General features: G+C 42.1%; 1 protein-coding gene across 2 annotated transcripts in view; it reads right to left on the bottom strand.

Annotated features, from left to right (window-relative positions):
• Positions 1-8,749, bottom strand: part of nol4la (nucleolar protein 4-like a) — a 42,108-nt gene extending 33,359 nt beyond the window's left edge. For both annotated transcript variants that reach the window (XM_077513286.1, XM_077513287.1), the window contains exon 1: positions 8,071-8,749. In XM_077513286.1, the coding sequence (XP_077369412.1) occupies positions 8,071-8,427 (357 nt within the window). In that variant the 5' untranslated portion in view covers positions 8,428-8,749. The remainder of the gene's footprint in view (positions 1-8,070) is intronic.
• Between the last annotated feature and the right edge of the window lie 11,105 nt (positions 8,750-19,854).

Genomic DNA, 19,854 nt, shown 5'->3' with positions numbered 1-19,854 from the left:
CTTTTTTTCCGACTTCGCAAATGGAATTTCCGAGTTCAAGGGGGCGTTCCCGTACACACTTCCTGGTTTGAACTCGGAAAAGTTCGACTTCCGACCATCCTCAAATGCAGCATTAATATTTCCTCTTCCTGCTTTTACTAATGTCACTCAAGCTGTCTTTACCATTCATGCCACCACAGGGAGCCTCATGAGAAAAATAAATAAATAAATAAATAAATACATAAATAAATACATAAACATTAGGGGTGTTAAAAAAAATCGATTCGGCGATATATCGCGATACTACATCGCGCGATTCTCGAATCGATTCAATAATCGGCAGAATCGATTTTTTTTTTTTTATTTTTTTTTTTTTTTATTTTTTTTTTTTTTTTTTTTTTTTTTTTTAGGATTCACACCTTGAGCATGGAAGAATGTTCTATGAACGGCACATTAAGCCTTAATATTTTTATTTTAATGCTGTTCAAATGTGAAACAGATTGCTGTGTGTTTGTGTACAGTGGCTCACGGTTATAAGCCTCAAGTTTTAGATAAATATATTCATACAAATCTTACAGTGTACATGTACAAATTTACTGATAGTATTTTCTAAATTTGAATGGAAAAAAATCGCAACAATCGACTTATAAATTCGTATCGGGATTAATCGGTATCGAATCGTGACCATTCGTATCGGGATTAATCGGTATCGAATCGAATCGTGACCTGTGAATCGTGATACGAATCGAATCGTCAGGTACTAGGCAATTCACACCCCTAATAAACATATATATATATATATATATATATATATATATATATATATATATATATTTATTTTATTTTTTCTGAGCTACAGGATATGTATTAACATTAAAGTATCAGAACAATTACATGTCTTTAGCGTTATTAATTGCACTATATGAAGTGACCCATATCCGTATTATTTATGCATGCCAAGACCAAATATGTGGTCAGGTTCTTAAATGATCAGTAATCAAAATAGCCAATTTCTTGCTGAAATCAGATCAGACAATTTTAAGTTAAAGTCCCTAAATGATTTGACTATCAAAATAGTTGATTAATTTAATAATTGATTACCTAGTAGTTGTCAATTAATCATTGAAGCCCTTGTAACTGATCAATCGCTGATCAATTTCCGCCCTTGTTGAACCCTAAACTTGTCCTGTGCCTTTTTTTTCTCTCCATTGTAATGATTTATCGCCTGTCGGCGGCCACAGCAATCGGTGGTGACGCTGATCTCACATAGTTACAGCAGCTTTCAGTTGACATAGCAACTATAAGCAACAGCTCGCAACATGTTTTGTTCTTGGTATATAATCTTCAACGCACGACTCACGTGAAGTCAAAAGCTAATTCGGTATCCTGCTTTGGAGGGATGCAATTTTGCAAAGCATCTTTGGTGTGCGACTCTGACCACCCCCCCTCCCCCTTCCCCCCTCCCTAATCAGGACATAATGGGAGCTAAACGAGGTTGCTTCTCCACACTGGGGGCTGGCGGGAGAGCCGTGAAGAAAGACAACACGGACATACATGCGGGCAAGAAGAAGCAGAATTCATACTGCGGCTGCATAGAAGCCTCTTGACGGCGTGGCGACTGTTCGGTCCGGCAGCCTTTGTCCCATCACACACTGAAGCCGCCTTGTGCGCTGGGCGGACGCACACAAGAGGCCTTCTCTGTGCGCGTCCCCGCCCCCACCCTCGCCCGCGCATCCTCTCGTCATTTGTGCGCTTGATCACCCCCCCCCATACACAAACTTGGCACGGTCCGAGAGCAGCTGCGGCGGGGCGTCCGGAGACACGACCCCCAACCCCCGGGTGAGGCCGTGACCACTAACCGCTTATGCATGTACGCCGGCCTATTTGCGGCAACGCGCAAACGGCAACGGAATGCCAAACAAAGCAAAATTGCATTGGAATAAACCCGACAACAGCGAGCATCGCAATTCCAAGAGTTGTTGCTTCTGACTCATCAGTAGATGCTGCTCCTGTTGCCTAATGTTATGTTTCTTCTTTGCATTTCCCAAGTGCTGCTGAGTCAGAAACAGCCCCCCCCCCCTTCCACTCACACACACGATGATAGCTACAACACTCGTCTCCTGTAAAAACTTCAATGGTTAGAGCAGTGATTCAAAGCTGCCATGAGAGATCATCAGGTGTGCCACGGGAAATGATCCAATTTCATTGATCACAGACTGCAGTCAGACCGAAAGCGAGCCAGGTGTTTCTGGCAGCCCGTTTCAGTCCAGGCAGTTTGCGCAGTCATGCGCAATTGCGTGTTCGTGTTGCGTCGTCGACAGCCAATTAAGGATGTACTTAGTGTTGTAGGTCTCGAGATCGGTCTTGGTCTCGAGAACACTTTTTAAGAGTTTTGGTCTCATCTCAGGCTCAAACGTATTTATTCTCAGTCTTATCTTGGTCTTGGGCACAAGACATAATGCATATCTGGTGAGTGGATTGTCTTGTTTACAGTTGTTGACCTTTCAACTAAGAAGTAATAACATGACAACCAGTCACTAGATTGACTAACTACAGTGATACCTCGGCTCACGAACTTAATTGGTTCCCAGAGAGTGTGTGTAAGCCGAAAAGTTCTTCTTCCGAACATTTATTTCCCATAAGAAACCATTAAAATGAGAATAATCCGTTCCCAGGTCCCTATAAAACATAATTTTCTACTAAATAAGCCTTAAAACTACACAAAAATACACCTTATTTTATGTATAATGAATGTGCTATTGTATTGTATTTAAAGAAATAAATTGTACTGTATAATAAAGTCGTTTTATTTTACTTTGTGATGGTAGTTCTTAAGGATAGTAGCAATGGTAGACTTACTTCATTCGCGAGCGTTTCACCGCGTAGAGTGTTTATGGAACGGTTGCGGCTCATTCGCACTTCCGTGCTCACCGGAGCATTTTAGCGAGTCAACAAAAAGTGAGCACCGCCAACTACTTTCAGCTCTTTCCTGGGACTAAACAGCCGTTGCACGATTTTCTCCTTTTTTGAGGTACGTGATGGCACTTTCGCTTTTTTTTAGTGGCGCGAACTCCATTGACTACAATGCAAACGCGCCGCCGAATCGCCGTCCCTCGCTGGTAAGCATTAGGCTTAACACTAGCCTGTGGTGGGGTCTTTTTCGGTCCCATAATAGCAAAAGTACACTCAAAATGTCTATCAAACACAAACCGCGTCCGCACTAAAAGAAAGGGGGTGACGAACTGGGACGCCGTGAGCGTGCGTCAGCTTCTCGTGGCCGCCACCGTGGTGCTGTTCGACCGCGTGGTTTGGTTCGTCCGCCGAAAAGTAGTTCGTCAGCAGAGACTAAATTCTCGCGAATTTAATGTTCGTGAGGCGAAAAGTTCGTGAGCTAAAGCGTTCGTCAGCCGAGGTATCACTGTATATTCAAATGTTTTTCTTTTCTGTCGGAGGAGAAGGAGAAGCCCATCTTCTACTATGCTGTAAGCAACACCAGTGTGATCACCCTCACGAACCAAGCACGTGAGACACAAACATACACAAACACTCATTAGCTGTTTTGATAACACTGATGACACTAAATAATAATGCAATAATTACATGGGACACGCAGATTTTACAATAGACAGCTCTTCCTGTGAAGGAAGGGATTGGCATTGATATCTCACAAAGGGTTGAGTCACCTGACTTCATGCTCCTACAAGAGACGGATGTACAACCCAATACTGATGTTTGTACATGACTGTAATTTTTTCTTCCTATTTGTATTAAAGGGACAGCAACATGAAAACTCAACTTTTGAAGCTTTAAGCCATGTTAAAATGCTAATTCTTCAACAAAAACATGACCGAAGTGGTGTTTTCCTTTCGCCCCTCTATGAGAAATTCTAGGTCATTCTGCTCTCCAAGCACCAGCCCCTCCCAACCTGATAAAACAAGCTGTTGTCACTTTATGACGTCATAAGGTGCGGACCAGCCCCGCACCGCCTCTGCAGAAAACTCACACCAACTTTCTCTGAGACCGCCATGGGATCGTGACAAAAGTAGCCTTTATCAGTAGACATTCTGTCCAAATGAATTCAAAGCAATCATCACACATTTGCAATGCCAAAGGTTCTGGTTGACACTTGTGTAAACTACAAGTAAAACTTTTGCACTGTTGCGCCTAATTGAATTGAATTAACGAATGGTATAGTGGTTAGTGTGCTTGCTCTGTAAGCAGCAAGTTCCTGGTTCGAGACCAGCTCAGGCTTTTCCTCCTCCACGATTTCGTGAGGCAAGGGGCTGTTTTGTTTCAAATATTTATTGAAGAATTGGCTTGCGTCAGGTTGTGTGGCGTACTCAGAGGAGTGCTCAAAGAGCTACAACAGCAGACTGCAGTCGGCTCGCCGGGGGTGTGACACGACGAGAGGAGGTAGGACTCAGACGCAGGTATAAAGTTGGCCAACAAGGCTGCAGCTTTAATGACTGGAAACTCAAAGCACCTCTTAAAGAGGGGAAAAAGGCTGAACAAAAAGAGCTCCAAACTGGAGATACCAAAAGGGCACTCAAAAACGGGGACAACAGAAAGCGCTCCACTAGGGAGGAAAACAAGGGGCAAACTAAGGGCGCAAGACGAGGCAAGGCAAAGCAAAGCAAAGCATAAAACAAGGACTGTGGTACGAGGGCTGTGAGGACGCTTCCATGCACTGAGATGTGACACTTCGGCAACTGAGGGGAGAATGCAAGTGGCTTTTATTGTCTGGGTTGATTGGTAGCAGGCGGTGATGATCATGGGTGGGGACCGGTAATCAGTGAACTGCAGAAAGGGCAAGTGACCTGGGGTGAGAGGGGAATCAGAATTTCAGGGTAAAACAGGAAACATGGTTGTAAAAATAAAAGCATGGGCCGTCACGCCAGTGGCGGCGTGACAGGGTGCAGCTATCACACGGGGAGAAGCGAGGTTTTACTGAACCGGGCGTTTTACTTCCGCATTAGAAAACTAACCAGCAAAACACCTTATATTTCATAAAAAATTACATCGCCATGGTGTCAAAGGTAAGATTTATTCATTATATGCCTATAGTTAACTGTTGGAAGTGATTAAAGTACCGTGGTGTAATACCTTTAAATAAAAAAGTGCATCAGAATTTATTTTGGATACATCACCTACAAACGTTATAAGAACAGGGCAGAAAGGACTTCCATTGTGGATCCTTTTTTCTGACGAGGGTTCAGGGCTTCTAGGTCTCGTCTAGAAATTTCTTACACTTCTTTGGTCCAAAAATGATTTATTTATGCATGCATTGAGATATGAATGACTCCACTTTTGAGATTTTAGCCATTGTTGACCTTTTTTTTTTTTTCTCACTTTGACCCCGAGCGCCTGCTAGCTTAATGCTAGCATAGAGTATAATGGAAAATGCCACTGACATGCTAAAAGTTAGCATCAATGAGTGCAGTTTAAGAACAATTTCCGCACTGGACGTTTGAATGAGGACATCACAGACACATAGTGCTTCACAATGAATCAAATTTTGATTGTGATGATGATTTTGACAGGCATGATTAAATTAACCTGATCGTCAGCAGTATTTGCATATAAAATGGAAGCTCTTCTGCATAATCGAGTTCTTTCTCAAGCAGTGGTCAACCAACCAGCGGGGGACGAACAAATGATTAAAACATACTTAAGTTGCCTAAATGAACAAGTGAACCCTCGATGCAGCGAGAGCCTTAAGTCACTTGAGAGGACTGATGAGGACTCATGTCGAAGCAAAAATGACAAGATGACAAGCAAGTGCCTCGAAAGAAACATCTGATGTCGACTTGTTTGGGTATATGGGGCAGTAATGTAAAATTAATAGCATATTTATTCAATTAGCACTTGGCAAATTGTGTTTTCAATCCATCCATCCATTTTCTTGACCGTTTATACTCCTAACAAGTGTCGTGGGAGTGCTGGAGCCTATCCCAGCTGGTTTCGGGCAGTAGGCGGGGTACACCCTGAACTGGTTGCCAGCCAATCGCAGATTGTACCGTTTACATATTGGTCATTGAGAAGTGCAATAAAAATGCAGATGTTTCTTCCCTTAGATGATAAATTGTGCATAAAGTAATCGTAAATACAATATTGATTAAAAATATTAGAATTAAATCATTATAAATTAAAATAATATAACAATACTCAATATACTTTATACTGTACGAAAATCACTTATAGTGGGAGAAGAAAAAGGCTTCTCCATTTGTGTTTGCAAGACTGCATTATGCTGCCTCCAATGGCCAAGGGAGACACACTAGGAGAAGCACAATGAACTGAATTGCAGTGTTAATTCATGATGCACAAACTGTTTAATTCTTTACACTCTATTTCATTATGTTATGCTATTACTTTAAATTTTTATGAAGTACAAGATTCAAGAGTGCTATTTTTAACTTATTAAAAAAAATATGTTGTTTTTTGGGGGAGGCCGGAAGATATTATTGGCATTTCCATTTAATTCAATGGCATTAGATGATTTTTCGAGTGCTTTGAGGTAAGAGTGTGGTCAGAGAACAATTGAAATTCAGATCTTAAGGTACTACTGTTGTTTTTCTATCAATACTAGTGACATATAGTGACAAGCACCACACTGAAAATGCTCATCCACTATAGATTCCTCTATTTCAAAATTTTAGTGCATATTTTAGCAAGGATGGTAATTGACATGATTTGCTTTTGCGGGCCACATAGAATGATGTGGTGGGCCAGATCTGGCCCCCGGACCGCTAGTTTTACACCTGGGCACTTGTCACATAATCAACCTGCCTGTTCACTTTTTAGAACATTTTGCTTTGGGATTTTATATGTATTTATTTATGTATTTGTTTATTTATTTATTTATTGCCTCAACAAATGTTAGGGAGGCACCAGGTGTGTTTTGTCCCAATCAACAACTGCAAGAACTTTTCTGAAAAGAAAGCTGCCATAAAAAAAAAAAGACAATTGACACACTTGGTGCTTTCCACCTGCTCTCTTGCCATATAGGGGAACATAATCCAGCCCAGAAATGAGATTAAGCAGTCTCCAAAGGCCCCGCGTGGAAATTGTGCATTCGCACAGGTGACGCACCTGTGGAGGGATCCGCCACTCAGACACAATCAACGCAGGCCTGGTTTGTAGGCGGTTGTTATTCCCAGAAGGCGCATTTAAAATGGATGAGGGCATGCACCCACATTACTGTTTATCACTTGTGGGACACGTGATGACCTGACCTTTCCTATATGTGACGTCATCGGCCTCTAACAAGTGACGCTCGACACCAACCACATGTGTGTGCCTGTGCCTGCGTGTAGCTGTCGGCCTCTTTTGTTTCATTCCTAGCCCGCATGTGCATGGGCACCAATTATACCAACCCCCCACCCCACTCCCACTTGTGACCGGCCTGCAATATGCGGTCTGTATGACTTTTGTGCGATGTCGGCTAGCAAATGCGTCACGCAGAAGACGTCGGAGCATCGCAAACTGGTGGAGCACACACAGGTGTTGCCAGAGCAACGAGCTCCATGCGAGAGTGCGAGTCGATTCTCATCCTGCCTGGGCACGACAATGAAAAGTCACACTCAGCCCAACACGCTCACATGTTCCACACAAAACGCCACATTGACTGAAAAGACGCACGTCACTGGGTTTAGACGGGACAGCGAGGGCGCGTGTCGTGAGCACATCCCTCAATCAGCAGGTGATTACGCCCCCCCCCCCTTTGTCCCCCTGTAATGGGGCGCCTGTGAAATTCCAAACTGCACCACAAGAGTCGTGCTGGGTCCGGTGAGAAAAGTGTCTCAGGCATTGTCAATGTTAGTGTTGCTGCACATTTTGCACAACAGCCTCTCAGCATCGCCACCGCCGGCAGGCAGCGGCGTTGCCATGGCAGCAGGGATGAGAGTGCACGGGGTGGGGGGGCACTCGGGCTGAGATGGGATGTGCAAGCGCGGACAAAGTGGAGGTGGGACAGCGCCAAATGTCGACGTTTTTTTCTTATGCTGTCATCTTGGAAATGAAGACAAGTTTTGCAGACGGCGACGGGACGGCACGCACACGCACACCCACGCGCACGCGGTCGCACTTTACCGTTGACTTGACCGGGACGTACAGCACGGGCTTCCCCGGAGCTCCTTTCTTGTTGTGCTCTCCCAACACGTTGGTCCCCACCTGAAATCCTTTGGACTTGACCCAGAATTTGAATTTGGCGTTGATGTGGCTGTTGTCCACGTACACGCCGTCCGACTCGTCGTTTTGCAACAAGGTCTGCATGATTTTGTTGTATTTCCGCCGGGTGACGGTCTTTGTCTTGCCGGAGTCTCCGTAAGTGCGGAGGCACCAGTCCTGAAATTCGCTGAACATCTCCGCCTCCAACGCGACCGGACTCCGGCTCCGGCTCCGGCTCCTTTTGGGCGCATCCGCGCACGCCGTCTTCTTGGTTGCCATAGCTCGCCCTCGCCCCCCACTTCACGCTCCCTCTCCCCCACTCTCTCTCTCTATCTCTCTCCCCTTCTCGCTCTCTCTTCTTCCACGTCTGGATCCAACAGCCCGGCTAATCAAGAGCACACTTGAGCGGCTTCTTCCTCCTACCCCCCTCCCGCCCCGCCGTCGCCGTCCCACGTACGAACGACGCGGCTCGGCTCGGTTCGCCTTGCGGGACGCGGTTCTGTAGCGCGTGAGTGACCCAGGACGGCCGGCTGGGACGGACGACAGCACACCTGTTTGCAGCGGCTGTCCCGACCGCTGCGCAGCGGTGATAAAATGTCACTTCCTCAAATCATGAGCTGAGGAGCAGCGAGCGAGGGACGGAAGGAGGGAGGGAGGGAGGGAGGCTGACTGGGGGAGGGTGGGGGGACGTCCTGCACCGGGGCGGCCATCTCCCACCTGTGCGCAAGACCTTCTCCTCCTTCTTGAGCTCAGAGGAGACAAAAGAAACAACACGTCGCGTTCACTTTCTATCGACCTACTTCCGACTTGGCTTGGGAAGGGGGGGGGGTGAGTCGTGCGCCGCTCGCTACCCCTTCACACCTGTTTGAATGGCACCGAAATGTACGCAAATAAATGAAACAAAACCGTCTTTCCTTCCGTGCAACGGCGACGTCCGACTATAGCCTTTTCGTGGAAGGAAAAAAAAATGCTGGGTGATGATTTAACCATCCCGTTGTGCAACAAAGCATGGGGTGCCTTTGTTAGTTTGCAGTACGGGCCTGTGCAATTCAAAGAGGAAGAAGAAGTGAAAGAAACGCCGTTCTGCAGTTTTCAGACTTCATTTTCCCGTCTACGCATGCTCACGTTGTCGTCCCGCAATAGAACCTTACGTGTTGACTGTCAGAACCTCTGGGAATTCAACAAGGACCACACAGGTCCTACGTGAGGACGAGAACAATTTTTTCTTTCTTTTTTTTGCTACAACTAGGGTGCGGTTCCGTCTGATCCAAGCGTCCCGTTGTGCTCCAACGCATGAATTTGTTTGTTTCAAACCGACTTTTTCACAATCCAAACAGCAAAATGAAGTGAAATTCAGAGTAGGTTTCTTGAAATTCACAAGATTGCAACATCTGCCATGCAAAGTTAAGAAAGGGAGAAAAAAAAAAGATCGTCCTTCAAAGTCACTTTCACTTCAGGGGGTGGGGGGTGGTTATGCACTTTGATTGTTTTCTTTTTATACAAGTCGATTATTTCACATTTAAATTTAGCTCGTTTGATTTCAACTCTGTGCAATTGTTTTCTTCAAAAGGTCATACTTGTTCAGACAAAAAAAAATTTCAAAGGTAAGATTTCTCTCACTTTTAATACTAAAATGTATTTTCCGCCAAGCTAAGTTTCCTGTTTTGCAACATATTTTCTAATGACGATCATTCCATTTTGGGATTTTTCCTCTCTTGCTTAATTTACTGTTTCTGTGAAAACAGACACAAATACATCTTAAGTGGCTTTCAGAGTTCCTTTTTTTTTTTTTTTTTTTTTTTTTTTTGCTTCTGTTCAAAGGTCACTCAAGCTATCTTTACTATTAATGCCAATAGAGGGAGCCTCCGTATGCTGTTGCAATGCACCAGAGGGATCTGTGATCAGAAGCAGGGATGGAGTGGCCATTACAGGCCGGTCCATTTTTGAGCCGATCCTCCACCAGTTGACGAACAAGATTCAACTCGTGTATGTCGTCCGCTCCTACCCCCATTATGAATACTTTCCAGGGCCGAATATTGTTCCCAGTCAGTTTCTGATCCGAAGCGCCAGGATGTGGCAGCCATTTTACATTCACTCAATGGCAGACAGCAAAATAGATGCTTTATCGTTATTACAAATGAAGACGCAAGTGAAAATGGCTTTCGTGAGTAGTTGGGATCATGTACATTTGCATCTACAGAGTTCAAAGGGCAATGCATGGAACTGAGCAATACTCACCTAATTTTTATGAAGCTGTTTGTCTTTAATTTAATGTTATGAAAGTCGTGTATTTCGGTAGGTTGCTAAAAGTCGATGAGTTCTAGCAACAAAGCCGTGGCAAACCTGCGGTCGTTAACAGTTATGATATTTACATTGGACTGCCATGAAATGAATGTATTGATCTCTTGATTGGCTATTACAGCCTCAAATTTAAAATCATAACTCTTTGAAATTACAACTTCACAAAAGGCTTTACCATCTAAAATGAAAGTGGCATCAAGAAAAAATCAAAAATTAGAAAAGATTTGTTTTCATTATCAATGCAATTTTATGAAGATGACCTATACATTGTTCTATATGAGAGGAGGAAGCAGCCTACGGATTCTATTTTTTTCCTCATGTGGGGTGGGAGGGGTTGGGGGGGGGGGGGGGGTCTTGTTTGTTCCGTTGGGCGCCTGTGTGCGACTTCCCCTGGCCTGTGCATTACAGGCCCAAGCTGGCGGCGGTGACGGCTGCTGTTGCCATGACAGCAGCTCAGCAGAGTCTCTGGCCGTGCAAAGGCTGAGTGGGATGGCCCGCCCGTCCTCGTGGCTCCATCCGCTCGCAAAATGGAACATCGGACAAAAAAACAAAAAAAAACACCCTGGACGGCCGAACTGCAGCCACACAGCACATACTAGTGCTTTTGTGCATGTGCGTGTGGTGATTGGCCGAAGACCGTGGAAGCCATTTCAGTCCATTTCATCATTTGGTCTTGAGGAATCTTTTTTTTTTTTTTTTTTTCAGGACAGGCCCGGTGGTCCTAGGTTGCTCATCCCCTGAGGTTGGGGGGGCTGACTTGTGAAAGACTGATCTATAATTGTCATTTTATTGAGCCAATTCGCTCCCATCCCGCATATGCAAGCATCAGTGCATTAATCTGCAATTATTTGTCACCAGTGTGTGCTGTCCTTCAGAATGACGTGCAAGAAACACACGTGGACCACACTTGGATTTAGGGACCAACATTTGGTGACCCAGAATTGGCTGCATTTCTCCACTGCGCCAGTAGACGGCACTGTGGTGCCATCAACAGACAGAATGGTCGCATTTTTTTTTCCGCGTTGTGCTCACAGACTTATATTTGAATGGCCTATCAATTGGCCACTTCGCGGCTGAAGCCCGAGGGCGTCCATCTTACGTTGCCATTGTTACTTACAACTTGTTTTTTTGGCTGAAAACACTTATTAGTGCCGATTTTACGCTAGAAACCCTATATGGAATTATGAGAGCCTCTCAAAGAACCAACTTCACTGTCTGCATCCACCATTCACTAGGGATGTAATGATATCCAAACCTCACGATACAATATTAATACAATGATAATGACGATACAATATTAAAACAATAATAAAAAAAATAATAACCCTCAATAGTTCTTTTAAAAATAAAAAAAAGTGCAAATACATAAATTTAAACTCAAAAACTATTATTTAAAAAAAATATTTGCTAATATTTTATTTATTTATCTTTTACGATTATGCCGATTTTCTAATTGTGGAGTATAATGATTGAATTTCGATTAATTAAACTGCCCTACATATTAAGCACGCCCCTCGCGCCCCCCAACTCCCGGGTCCCAGCCCTGTGACCTCCACGGCCTGCATAGGCGTGAATGGGCTATCAGCCATCCAGTCATATATTCAGGCCAGTGAAATCAATGCATGGTCATCCGTGGCAGCCATGTTAGTGGTGACGCTACTCATGTACAACACCTCTCGAATATGCTATTTTTAGAACAGTCCGCAATTGTTTTTTTGTTTTTCGTTAAGCCCTTATCTGTGGCTTCTAATCATAACGGCGGTGGAAAAGGGAAGTGCTAACTAACGTCATGGCCCATGAACATGACCTGTGCTCACCATTATCTTCCCCCCAAGCAACAACTAGACGAGTTTGCATAATCTACAACTTTTCAAACTGTTTCAAGCTTATTCTTTATAGGTTTAGTTATTTATTTACAATAATGCTGTACTGTACTGGGTATTTTTAGGTTATGCAATTAAAAAACATTTTGTACCGTATAGGGCAGGGGTCTCAAACATACGGCCCGCGGGCCGGATTAAACCCTTTGCGGGCCTGATTCGGCGATGATTTTGTAAGGGTTAAAAAAAAAAAAAAAAAAATTAAAAAAAAAAAAAAAAAATTAAAAAAAAAGAAAAAAAAAAGAGTAATGTTGGCCCAATTAATCAGCCGGCCACAATCAAAGCATATACATTTGTAAATTTCACAAGCAATCCTCAGATGAGCAATGCAACTTGTACACGGAATTGGTCTGGATGTTATTTTACACAATTTAAAGTTAGTTTAGAAAAAATAAAAACACAGACCAACATAAATCAAACACAAACGTGCTGAGTAAGACACACATTCAACTACACAGATGACAAGGATTAACGTCCTTATAACTTCATTAACGGCACCACACAATGCATTCTGTGAGTAACAAACAGGTTTACGCAAAACAGGTAGATATAACACGCCTGGAACTCACACAGATAGAGTGTTGCCGCGTTGCATTTGCATTCATGTTATTTTTTGGGACATTATCTTTACAGTTGTGTCCTGCAACTTAGGGCTGAGCTGGCCCGCAAATACTGAAAATCTGCGTATAATTGACGGCAATTAAAAAAAAAAATGATATTCAATGATTTTACTAGGGATGTAACAATAGTCAAACATCACGATACAATATTATCATGATATGAAAGTCACAATACGATAATTATCACGATATTGTCGGGAGGTTGGTGATACAAAAAAGGTCAAACATTATATAAATATAATGTAAAAAAAAAGAAGCTTATATTAAAAAAAAAACACACAATAGTGTGCTTTTGTACATTACAGCAATGCACATAACCTACAATCTCTAATAAGACTTAATATTGAGTCACTTACTTGCTAATGTACGCACATATTGAGTTCCTCCACATAGTGACTCGGTTCACAAGCATATTACGTTCCCCTTCATCTGACCAATAGCGAGGATTTTAAACATAGAAGGGCCAAAACATGCCTTATGTAAATTAAACAGCACTAAAAAACTAGCCACCAGAGGGTGCTAGAACTGGACAAAGGAAATCAACCTGACTTTTTAAAAAGATGTCCTGCTTTTAATATCGTGACATGACGACGATGATATATGTGGTAGTCTTAATATCGCGATATCACGATATTGCCATTATCATTACATCCCTAGATTTTACAGATCCGGCCCACTTGGTAATATATTTTCCTCCATGTCCCCCCTGAACTAATATGAGTTTGACAACCCTGGTAAAGGGTGTTTGTAGGCCACACAAAAAAAAGTAGTTTGATACAACAGACAATCGGCTGAAACTTATAAACTACTTAACCCCTTCAAGACCATTAGTATTCCTTATAAAATACAAATGACTATGTATAAATATTACTTGCATTTTTGAGTCTAGAGGTGATGTTATCAGCAAACTTCTTACTGTAGCCTGTAGGCAGTATTATGACCCATTTTGGACTTTTTGATGGTTCTGACCAAGCCCTTTCAAAATAAGATACTGCCTCGTGATGTGAAGAACCCAGAAGAAGAAGCTGCTAGCTGGTGTTTGAGACCAAAAACCATAGAAGACCATGGTGGAAGAAGTGTGTATCAAACTGGTACCCCTTCCATGAAAGTAGCCAAGAAGTGGCCCTCAGTTTCAAAAGGGCTGGTGACCATTCGACATTCATTACACTTTGAAGTCCTCAACTTCTATTCACTGCACAGCCTGTACCTAAATTCCAAAATAAAACTCCTGACTTTGCTCTACAGGTGACAGCATTTAAACACCCACCTTGGAACACCAAATTGTCCAAACGGTCGACAGCATCGCTCCAACGGATTCTTTCAAAGGCACCTCAAGGCTACGCGTTTATTTCAGCACACATCCTCTGTAAGAGAACCTGAAAGAGAGTGTGTGTGTGTGTGTGTGTGGGGGGGGGGGGGGGGGGGGGTTAATACGGCAGCAGGCGGCTTGGAATCAAAGTGACATGTAGCCACGAGTGCTGCAGTGAAGACAACGCGTGGCACACAGCCTGACGGCGAGTGATGAGGACTCGGCCTCAGTTAAGGCTGACAAGTGGACACCACTAGTCCCGCTCGTCACATTGTAGCGTGACTCAAAACAACCTGACCACAACTGCCTCCCTTAGGTGGAGGGGAAAATGCAGTTTCTTTGTGATCGGAGCCATCCCGCACAAAAGCATGCACGCGTCGGACGTGCACATTTCATGTGCGTTCACATGTGGAATTCTCAAAGTGTGCCAAGCAGGCTGGCGAGTGGTACACGAAAGTACAACTTTATTTCTTTATATTTTGACAAAGTTTTAATTATACATACATACATACATATATATATATATATATATATACATATACATATATATATATATATATATATATATATATATATATATATATATATATATATATATATATATATATATATATATATATATATATACTTCAAAAGAAACACACAAATTTAACTGGTACTATTAATTTTTTGTTGCACTTTTTTGTCTTAGAAAATATGGATGCAACCCCCAAAAAAAGACCCAAAAAAATTGCAAAAAAATGTGACTCCCTTTTTCAAAGATTATGATTTTTTTTTCTTAAATATTATGGTTAAAAAATAATCTACATAGGAATATGGCATTTTTTCTTGTGAGATTATTTTATTTTATTTATTTTTTTAATCTTCCATCTCGTAGGAATGACATTTTCCCCAATTCATATTTTGTCTAAGAATTTGCTTTTGGGGGGAAGAAAAACCCTACAACATATACAACAATATAAAACATTCGCTTTTTAAACTTATTTTCATCCAATTTTTACTTAATGTTTATGTTAGAGATGGGTGAGTACGAAAAAAAAGGCATATTGTTCACATTCAAACTATGCATAATGTCTTTCAATGAAAGAAAATGTACTTGCAGCAAAATAAAACATCTGCCGTATTTTTGATGAACACTAAGGACTACGACGATATATTGAATACTGACCATGATGATGGTACTTCAAAAGATTTCTAACTTCGACTGGGTTTTACTGCTGTCAATCAAGAGGCCGAGCGGCTGACCTCTTGACATATACCCGGACCCGTCGCCATGGGCGGGCCTTGGGGGTCCGTGCCCGCCCTGTCAGTCAGCCGTGCCCGCCCTAGCAAGATGACTCACCAACTATTCGTCCTATCAGTCACGTAAACTTGCGCCTTCTGTTTTAAGTAAAGCATGGCTTGCCAGCCAACCACATACCTCCTTTGAAGTTTGGCTGTGATTGACAACTAAGCGAGCTAATGACAATCAGGATCAGGAGGGATGGGGTGGGGTGGGGGGAGACGCGCGCTCTGCAGACGTGCCTTAGCCAAATCTACTTCCGGGTAGATAGTGCGCATTTGCCGGCTGGCGCTGGGACAGAGACTGAGCAGTGAACACGTCATGCCGCTTTAATGGAAGCCACCAAATGCCAAACCTCGATCCAGGATGACACAGTTGACGTCAATGGGAATCCTGAGTCCACTGTTTACGTTTACAAGTGAGTGTCAAACTTCTATTTTAATTAGTCAAGCCACACAGCACGGATGAATTGTAGCAATACACAGTATGCTGTTAACAGACCCAAGCAGTCACACATACACAACAACAACTAAGGAGCATAAAATTATTTATCACTAAAGCAGTTGCAGTACAATGTGAGTTGAATTATCTTTTTTTATTGCCAAGTTTGTTCATGTTGATGACTGTCACTAAGTTCTAATTTAAAAAAAACAGCACTTTACACATCCTTTTGGATTGATATTCTGCTTAGTTTTTCACTGAACCCATATGTTGTTTCTGTATATCATCGACACAACTCAACCTTATTTCTAAATCACTTTAAAACAGCCATTGCTGCATACAAAGTGCTGTGCATGGAATAGAAATTAGTCTTTTAGTAGACACAAGTGAAATAAAATAACACAAAATAAAATTAATTAGAGTAAATATAAGTAGATAAGTATACACGCAAATAAAATACAAAAAAAAAAAATCTGTACAAGTATAGAAATAAAATAACACAAAATACAGAAGGCACCATAAAAATAAAATGATGTGAAGTCTCATGCTGAGTCAAAGATCAAAGAATAGAGATGTCTGGCAAAAAACAAAGGAAATTTTGTCCATATTGTACAGCCCTAATCCAACACGCAAATGAAGGCAACTGCTAGCCAATTCCAGATAGAAGGGGCTGGGTCACAGAGTCATTCATTCGGACATAGTTGTTTACAGAAGTGAAGAGTGGATTTGTTTCAAATGAACTTTTGAGTTGAATAAATGCAAAATGAACTACACATTTTTTTTTCAGTTTGTCTTTTAGATTTCAGAACGAACTGCCGCTTTTAAGTGACAGAAAATATTTCTGAACACTTTTGCAGTTGTCACAATGCCGCTGTTCAACCTGATGAACATTAGATTTTGGTTGATAAAGTGTGCCCCCCCCCCCCAAAAAAGGTAATGCCCCCCCTACAATTTCTTTCTGGTGACGGGTCTGCATATACCCCCTGCCCCAAAGGCAATCAAACAAATTGAAAGTGATCAGTAAGAGAGTTTTGAAGTGTCTGAAGTTTGTAGGTTCTTTTAATGTTGGTTATTGTGGTGGCATGGAACAAGTAAAGAAGAATTTAGGTGGTAGGATAAACTATTAATCGGTCACCATAATTTCCTCCTTGACAACAGTGAGCAAACAGTTTGGTAGATTGCGAACAGTTCCTCAAAGAGTCCAATGTCGCTGGTTTTACGCCATTTATTAAACTAAAATTTTGTTAAACTAAACACACAAAATGAAGAGAATGACACATAGTGCACACTCAAATGCAAAACAAACTTTGTTTAGCTTGTGTCCGGGAGCTAGCTCAAGGCTAATATAAAATGGAAAGCGCCATTGACTCGCTAACGCTAATTAGCGCGCTACTCGCGGCACTTTTATCACTCAAAAGAACAGCTATTCATACAAAAAAAAAAAAACGCCGCAGGAATGTATACAGAGAAGTATCCTAACATTACTCACCGCCATTACTCGCCGCCATATGCTCTTTCTACACTACAAAAAACAAACAAACAAACAAAAAAAACAACTTGTATTGACATGACGTGTTCGGGACTTTTTTCTTCTACTCTTTAATGTGGCAGCAGTGTATTTGAACACGCGGAACCACACTGCCCCTAAGTGGTCAAATCGTGTACAACATGACCAGCGCAGAGAGTGCAAGTTGAGTGCAAATTGATCAAATGTGAATTTGTGTGGCCAGTGGAGCGCAACCGGGCCCGCCACGAGCTGCCGTGCGAGCGAGGGTGCCAGTGTGGACGACGCCAACGCGCATTGACAGCCCGGCGGAACCGTGAGGCACGGAGGCCAGGCAGCCGGCGAGCCGCGGGTCAAGGTCCCGCCGGCCGACCGGGGTGCCTACGGGCCATGGGGAGACGACAGAATGGGCACGGTCGCCATGGAAACACAAACGGCCCGGCAAATCGCGGCGACTGGTAACCAAGTAACAGGAAACAACAGAGCACGGAGGTTGATGAGTCTGGTTAATCATGAAGAGAGGCGAGCAGAAAGAAAGGAGCGGATGATATCATGTGGCACAGTGGCAGCCAGCTTCCGAATGTTAGCAGTCAAACTCATTGTCCCGCCCATCCACTGCAATGCATGTATTTCTATTGAGACATTGGGCATGAGCACACTATAATAAATCATAACTAGATGTATTTTTAAGACACTGTCACACGGTTTGTTTTGTTTTTGCGAATGTTAGACATGTGCTTACAGTTAAAATAATAATAATAATAATAATAATAATAATAATAATAATAATAATAATAATAATAATACATCTGTGTGCATTTGAAAGTGTTTCTTCGCTCAAAAATATTTACTTTCAAATAATAATAAAAAAAGACACCAGTTAGATGCATGAAACACATGCATCCAATATTAATATTAAACATTTTCTATGTAAAAATACTGTATATTATTAAATATGGCATATTACAAATATTCAATATTTACAGATCTTGTTGTTTCATTAATAATATAACTACAAAAGTGCAACAGTGCACAGTTTGACATATAATGGAAAACTGTTAAAATGAAAATAGGACTATAATACAGCTGAAAATGTTATCACAATGCAAGTCTTTCATATCAGTCGATGTTAATCAGTATTTATTTTATAAACATTACCTTTTCAAAATAAGAAAAATAATAACTAGATTAAAGATAAAATACCACCATCCAGATGAAAAATAGGATTCAAAGTACAAAATACGTACAAGTACAAATAAAAGTAGGCAACAGGTGAGTATAATTCAAACGAGTAAGTACATGCTGAGAAGTAAGGGTTCCAAAAGGGTTCTTCATGAAGGGCAGAGGTTCTATCTATCTAGAGGAACTATGGGCTTCCGGGGAACCCGTTTTTGGAAAATAAATAAATAAATAAATAAATAAATAAATCATCAAGGGTTCTTTTCAGGATCAGGTTTCCTGTAAGAACCGTTTCAATACAGAGAACTCTTTTTGGAAGAAGGGGTTCTTCAAGGGCTGTTGGAAATACAGGATATTAGAAGATCCTTACCATCAAACCAAACTAAAAAAAAAAAAATTCACACACGTAAGCTTCTGTGAGTGAGTGAGTGAGTGAGTGAGTGAGTGAGTGAGTGAGTGAGTGAGTGAGTGAGTGAGTGAGTGAGTGAGTGAGTGAAAAAAAAAAATCCGTGCGTGCTTTCAAATTGCCGCGGGAGTGACGTCACGCAGCTGACACGTTCGCCCGGCCCCGTTTGCAAACCCCCCCCCGCTCTGCGATTGGCTGGGGGGTTGTAAACACTGTCTTTCCACTGAAACGTCTCACTGTTTACAAAACAAACACAAAATGGCAAAATACAGGCTGGGGAGGTGGGGGTTTAGGATGAAATTACCACAAAAGATTAAAAAAAAACAGATGTGTAGACTGACAGAAAGTTAAAGTGTGTACATCCTGTATTTAAAAAGTGCATTTTCCTGAGTGAATGCGGCAGACAGCCTCTTTAATAAAAAAAACCCATATAAAAAAAAGTCTCTGCAGGTTCTAGATAAAACCCTTGAAATATAAAAGGGTTCTCAGTATAACTTACTGTGTTGGTTCTAGATGAAACCCTTGCACTATAAAGAAGTCTTTGAGGAACTCTCTGTGAAGGTTCTAGATAAAAACCCTTGTAGTATAAAAGGGTTCTCAGTGGAACTTTAGATGAGGGTTCTAGATGAAATCTTGCAATATAACAGAGTTCGTAGTGGAACTTTCTGTGAAGGTTCTAGATGAAATCTTGCAATATAAAAGACTTCATAGTGGAACTTTCTGTGAAGGTTCTAGATGAAACCCTTGAAATGCAATATGGTTATCGGTGGAACTTGCTGTGAAG

Source organism: Festucalex cinctus, chromosome 2 (genome assembly GCF_051991245.1).
Source record: "Festucalex cinctus isolate MCC-2025b chromosome 2, RoL_Fcin_1.0, whole genome shotgun sequence".
Taxonomy (NCBI): Eukaryota; Metazoa; Chordata; class Actinopteri; order Syngnathiformes; family Syngnathidae; genus Festucalex; species Festucalex cinctus.
The sequence above is the reverse complement of the archived record's forward strand: the minus strand, read 5'-3'. Positions and strand labels throughout refer to the sequence as shown.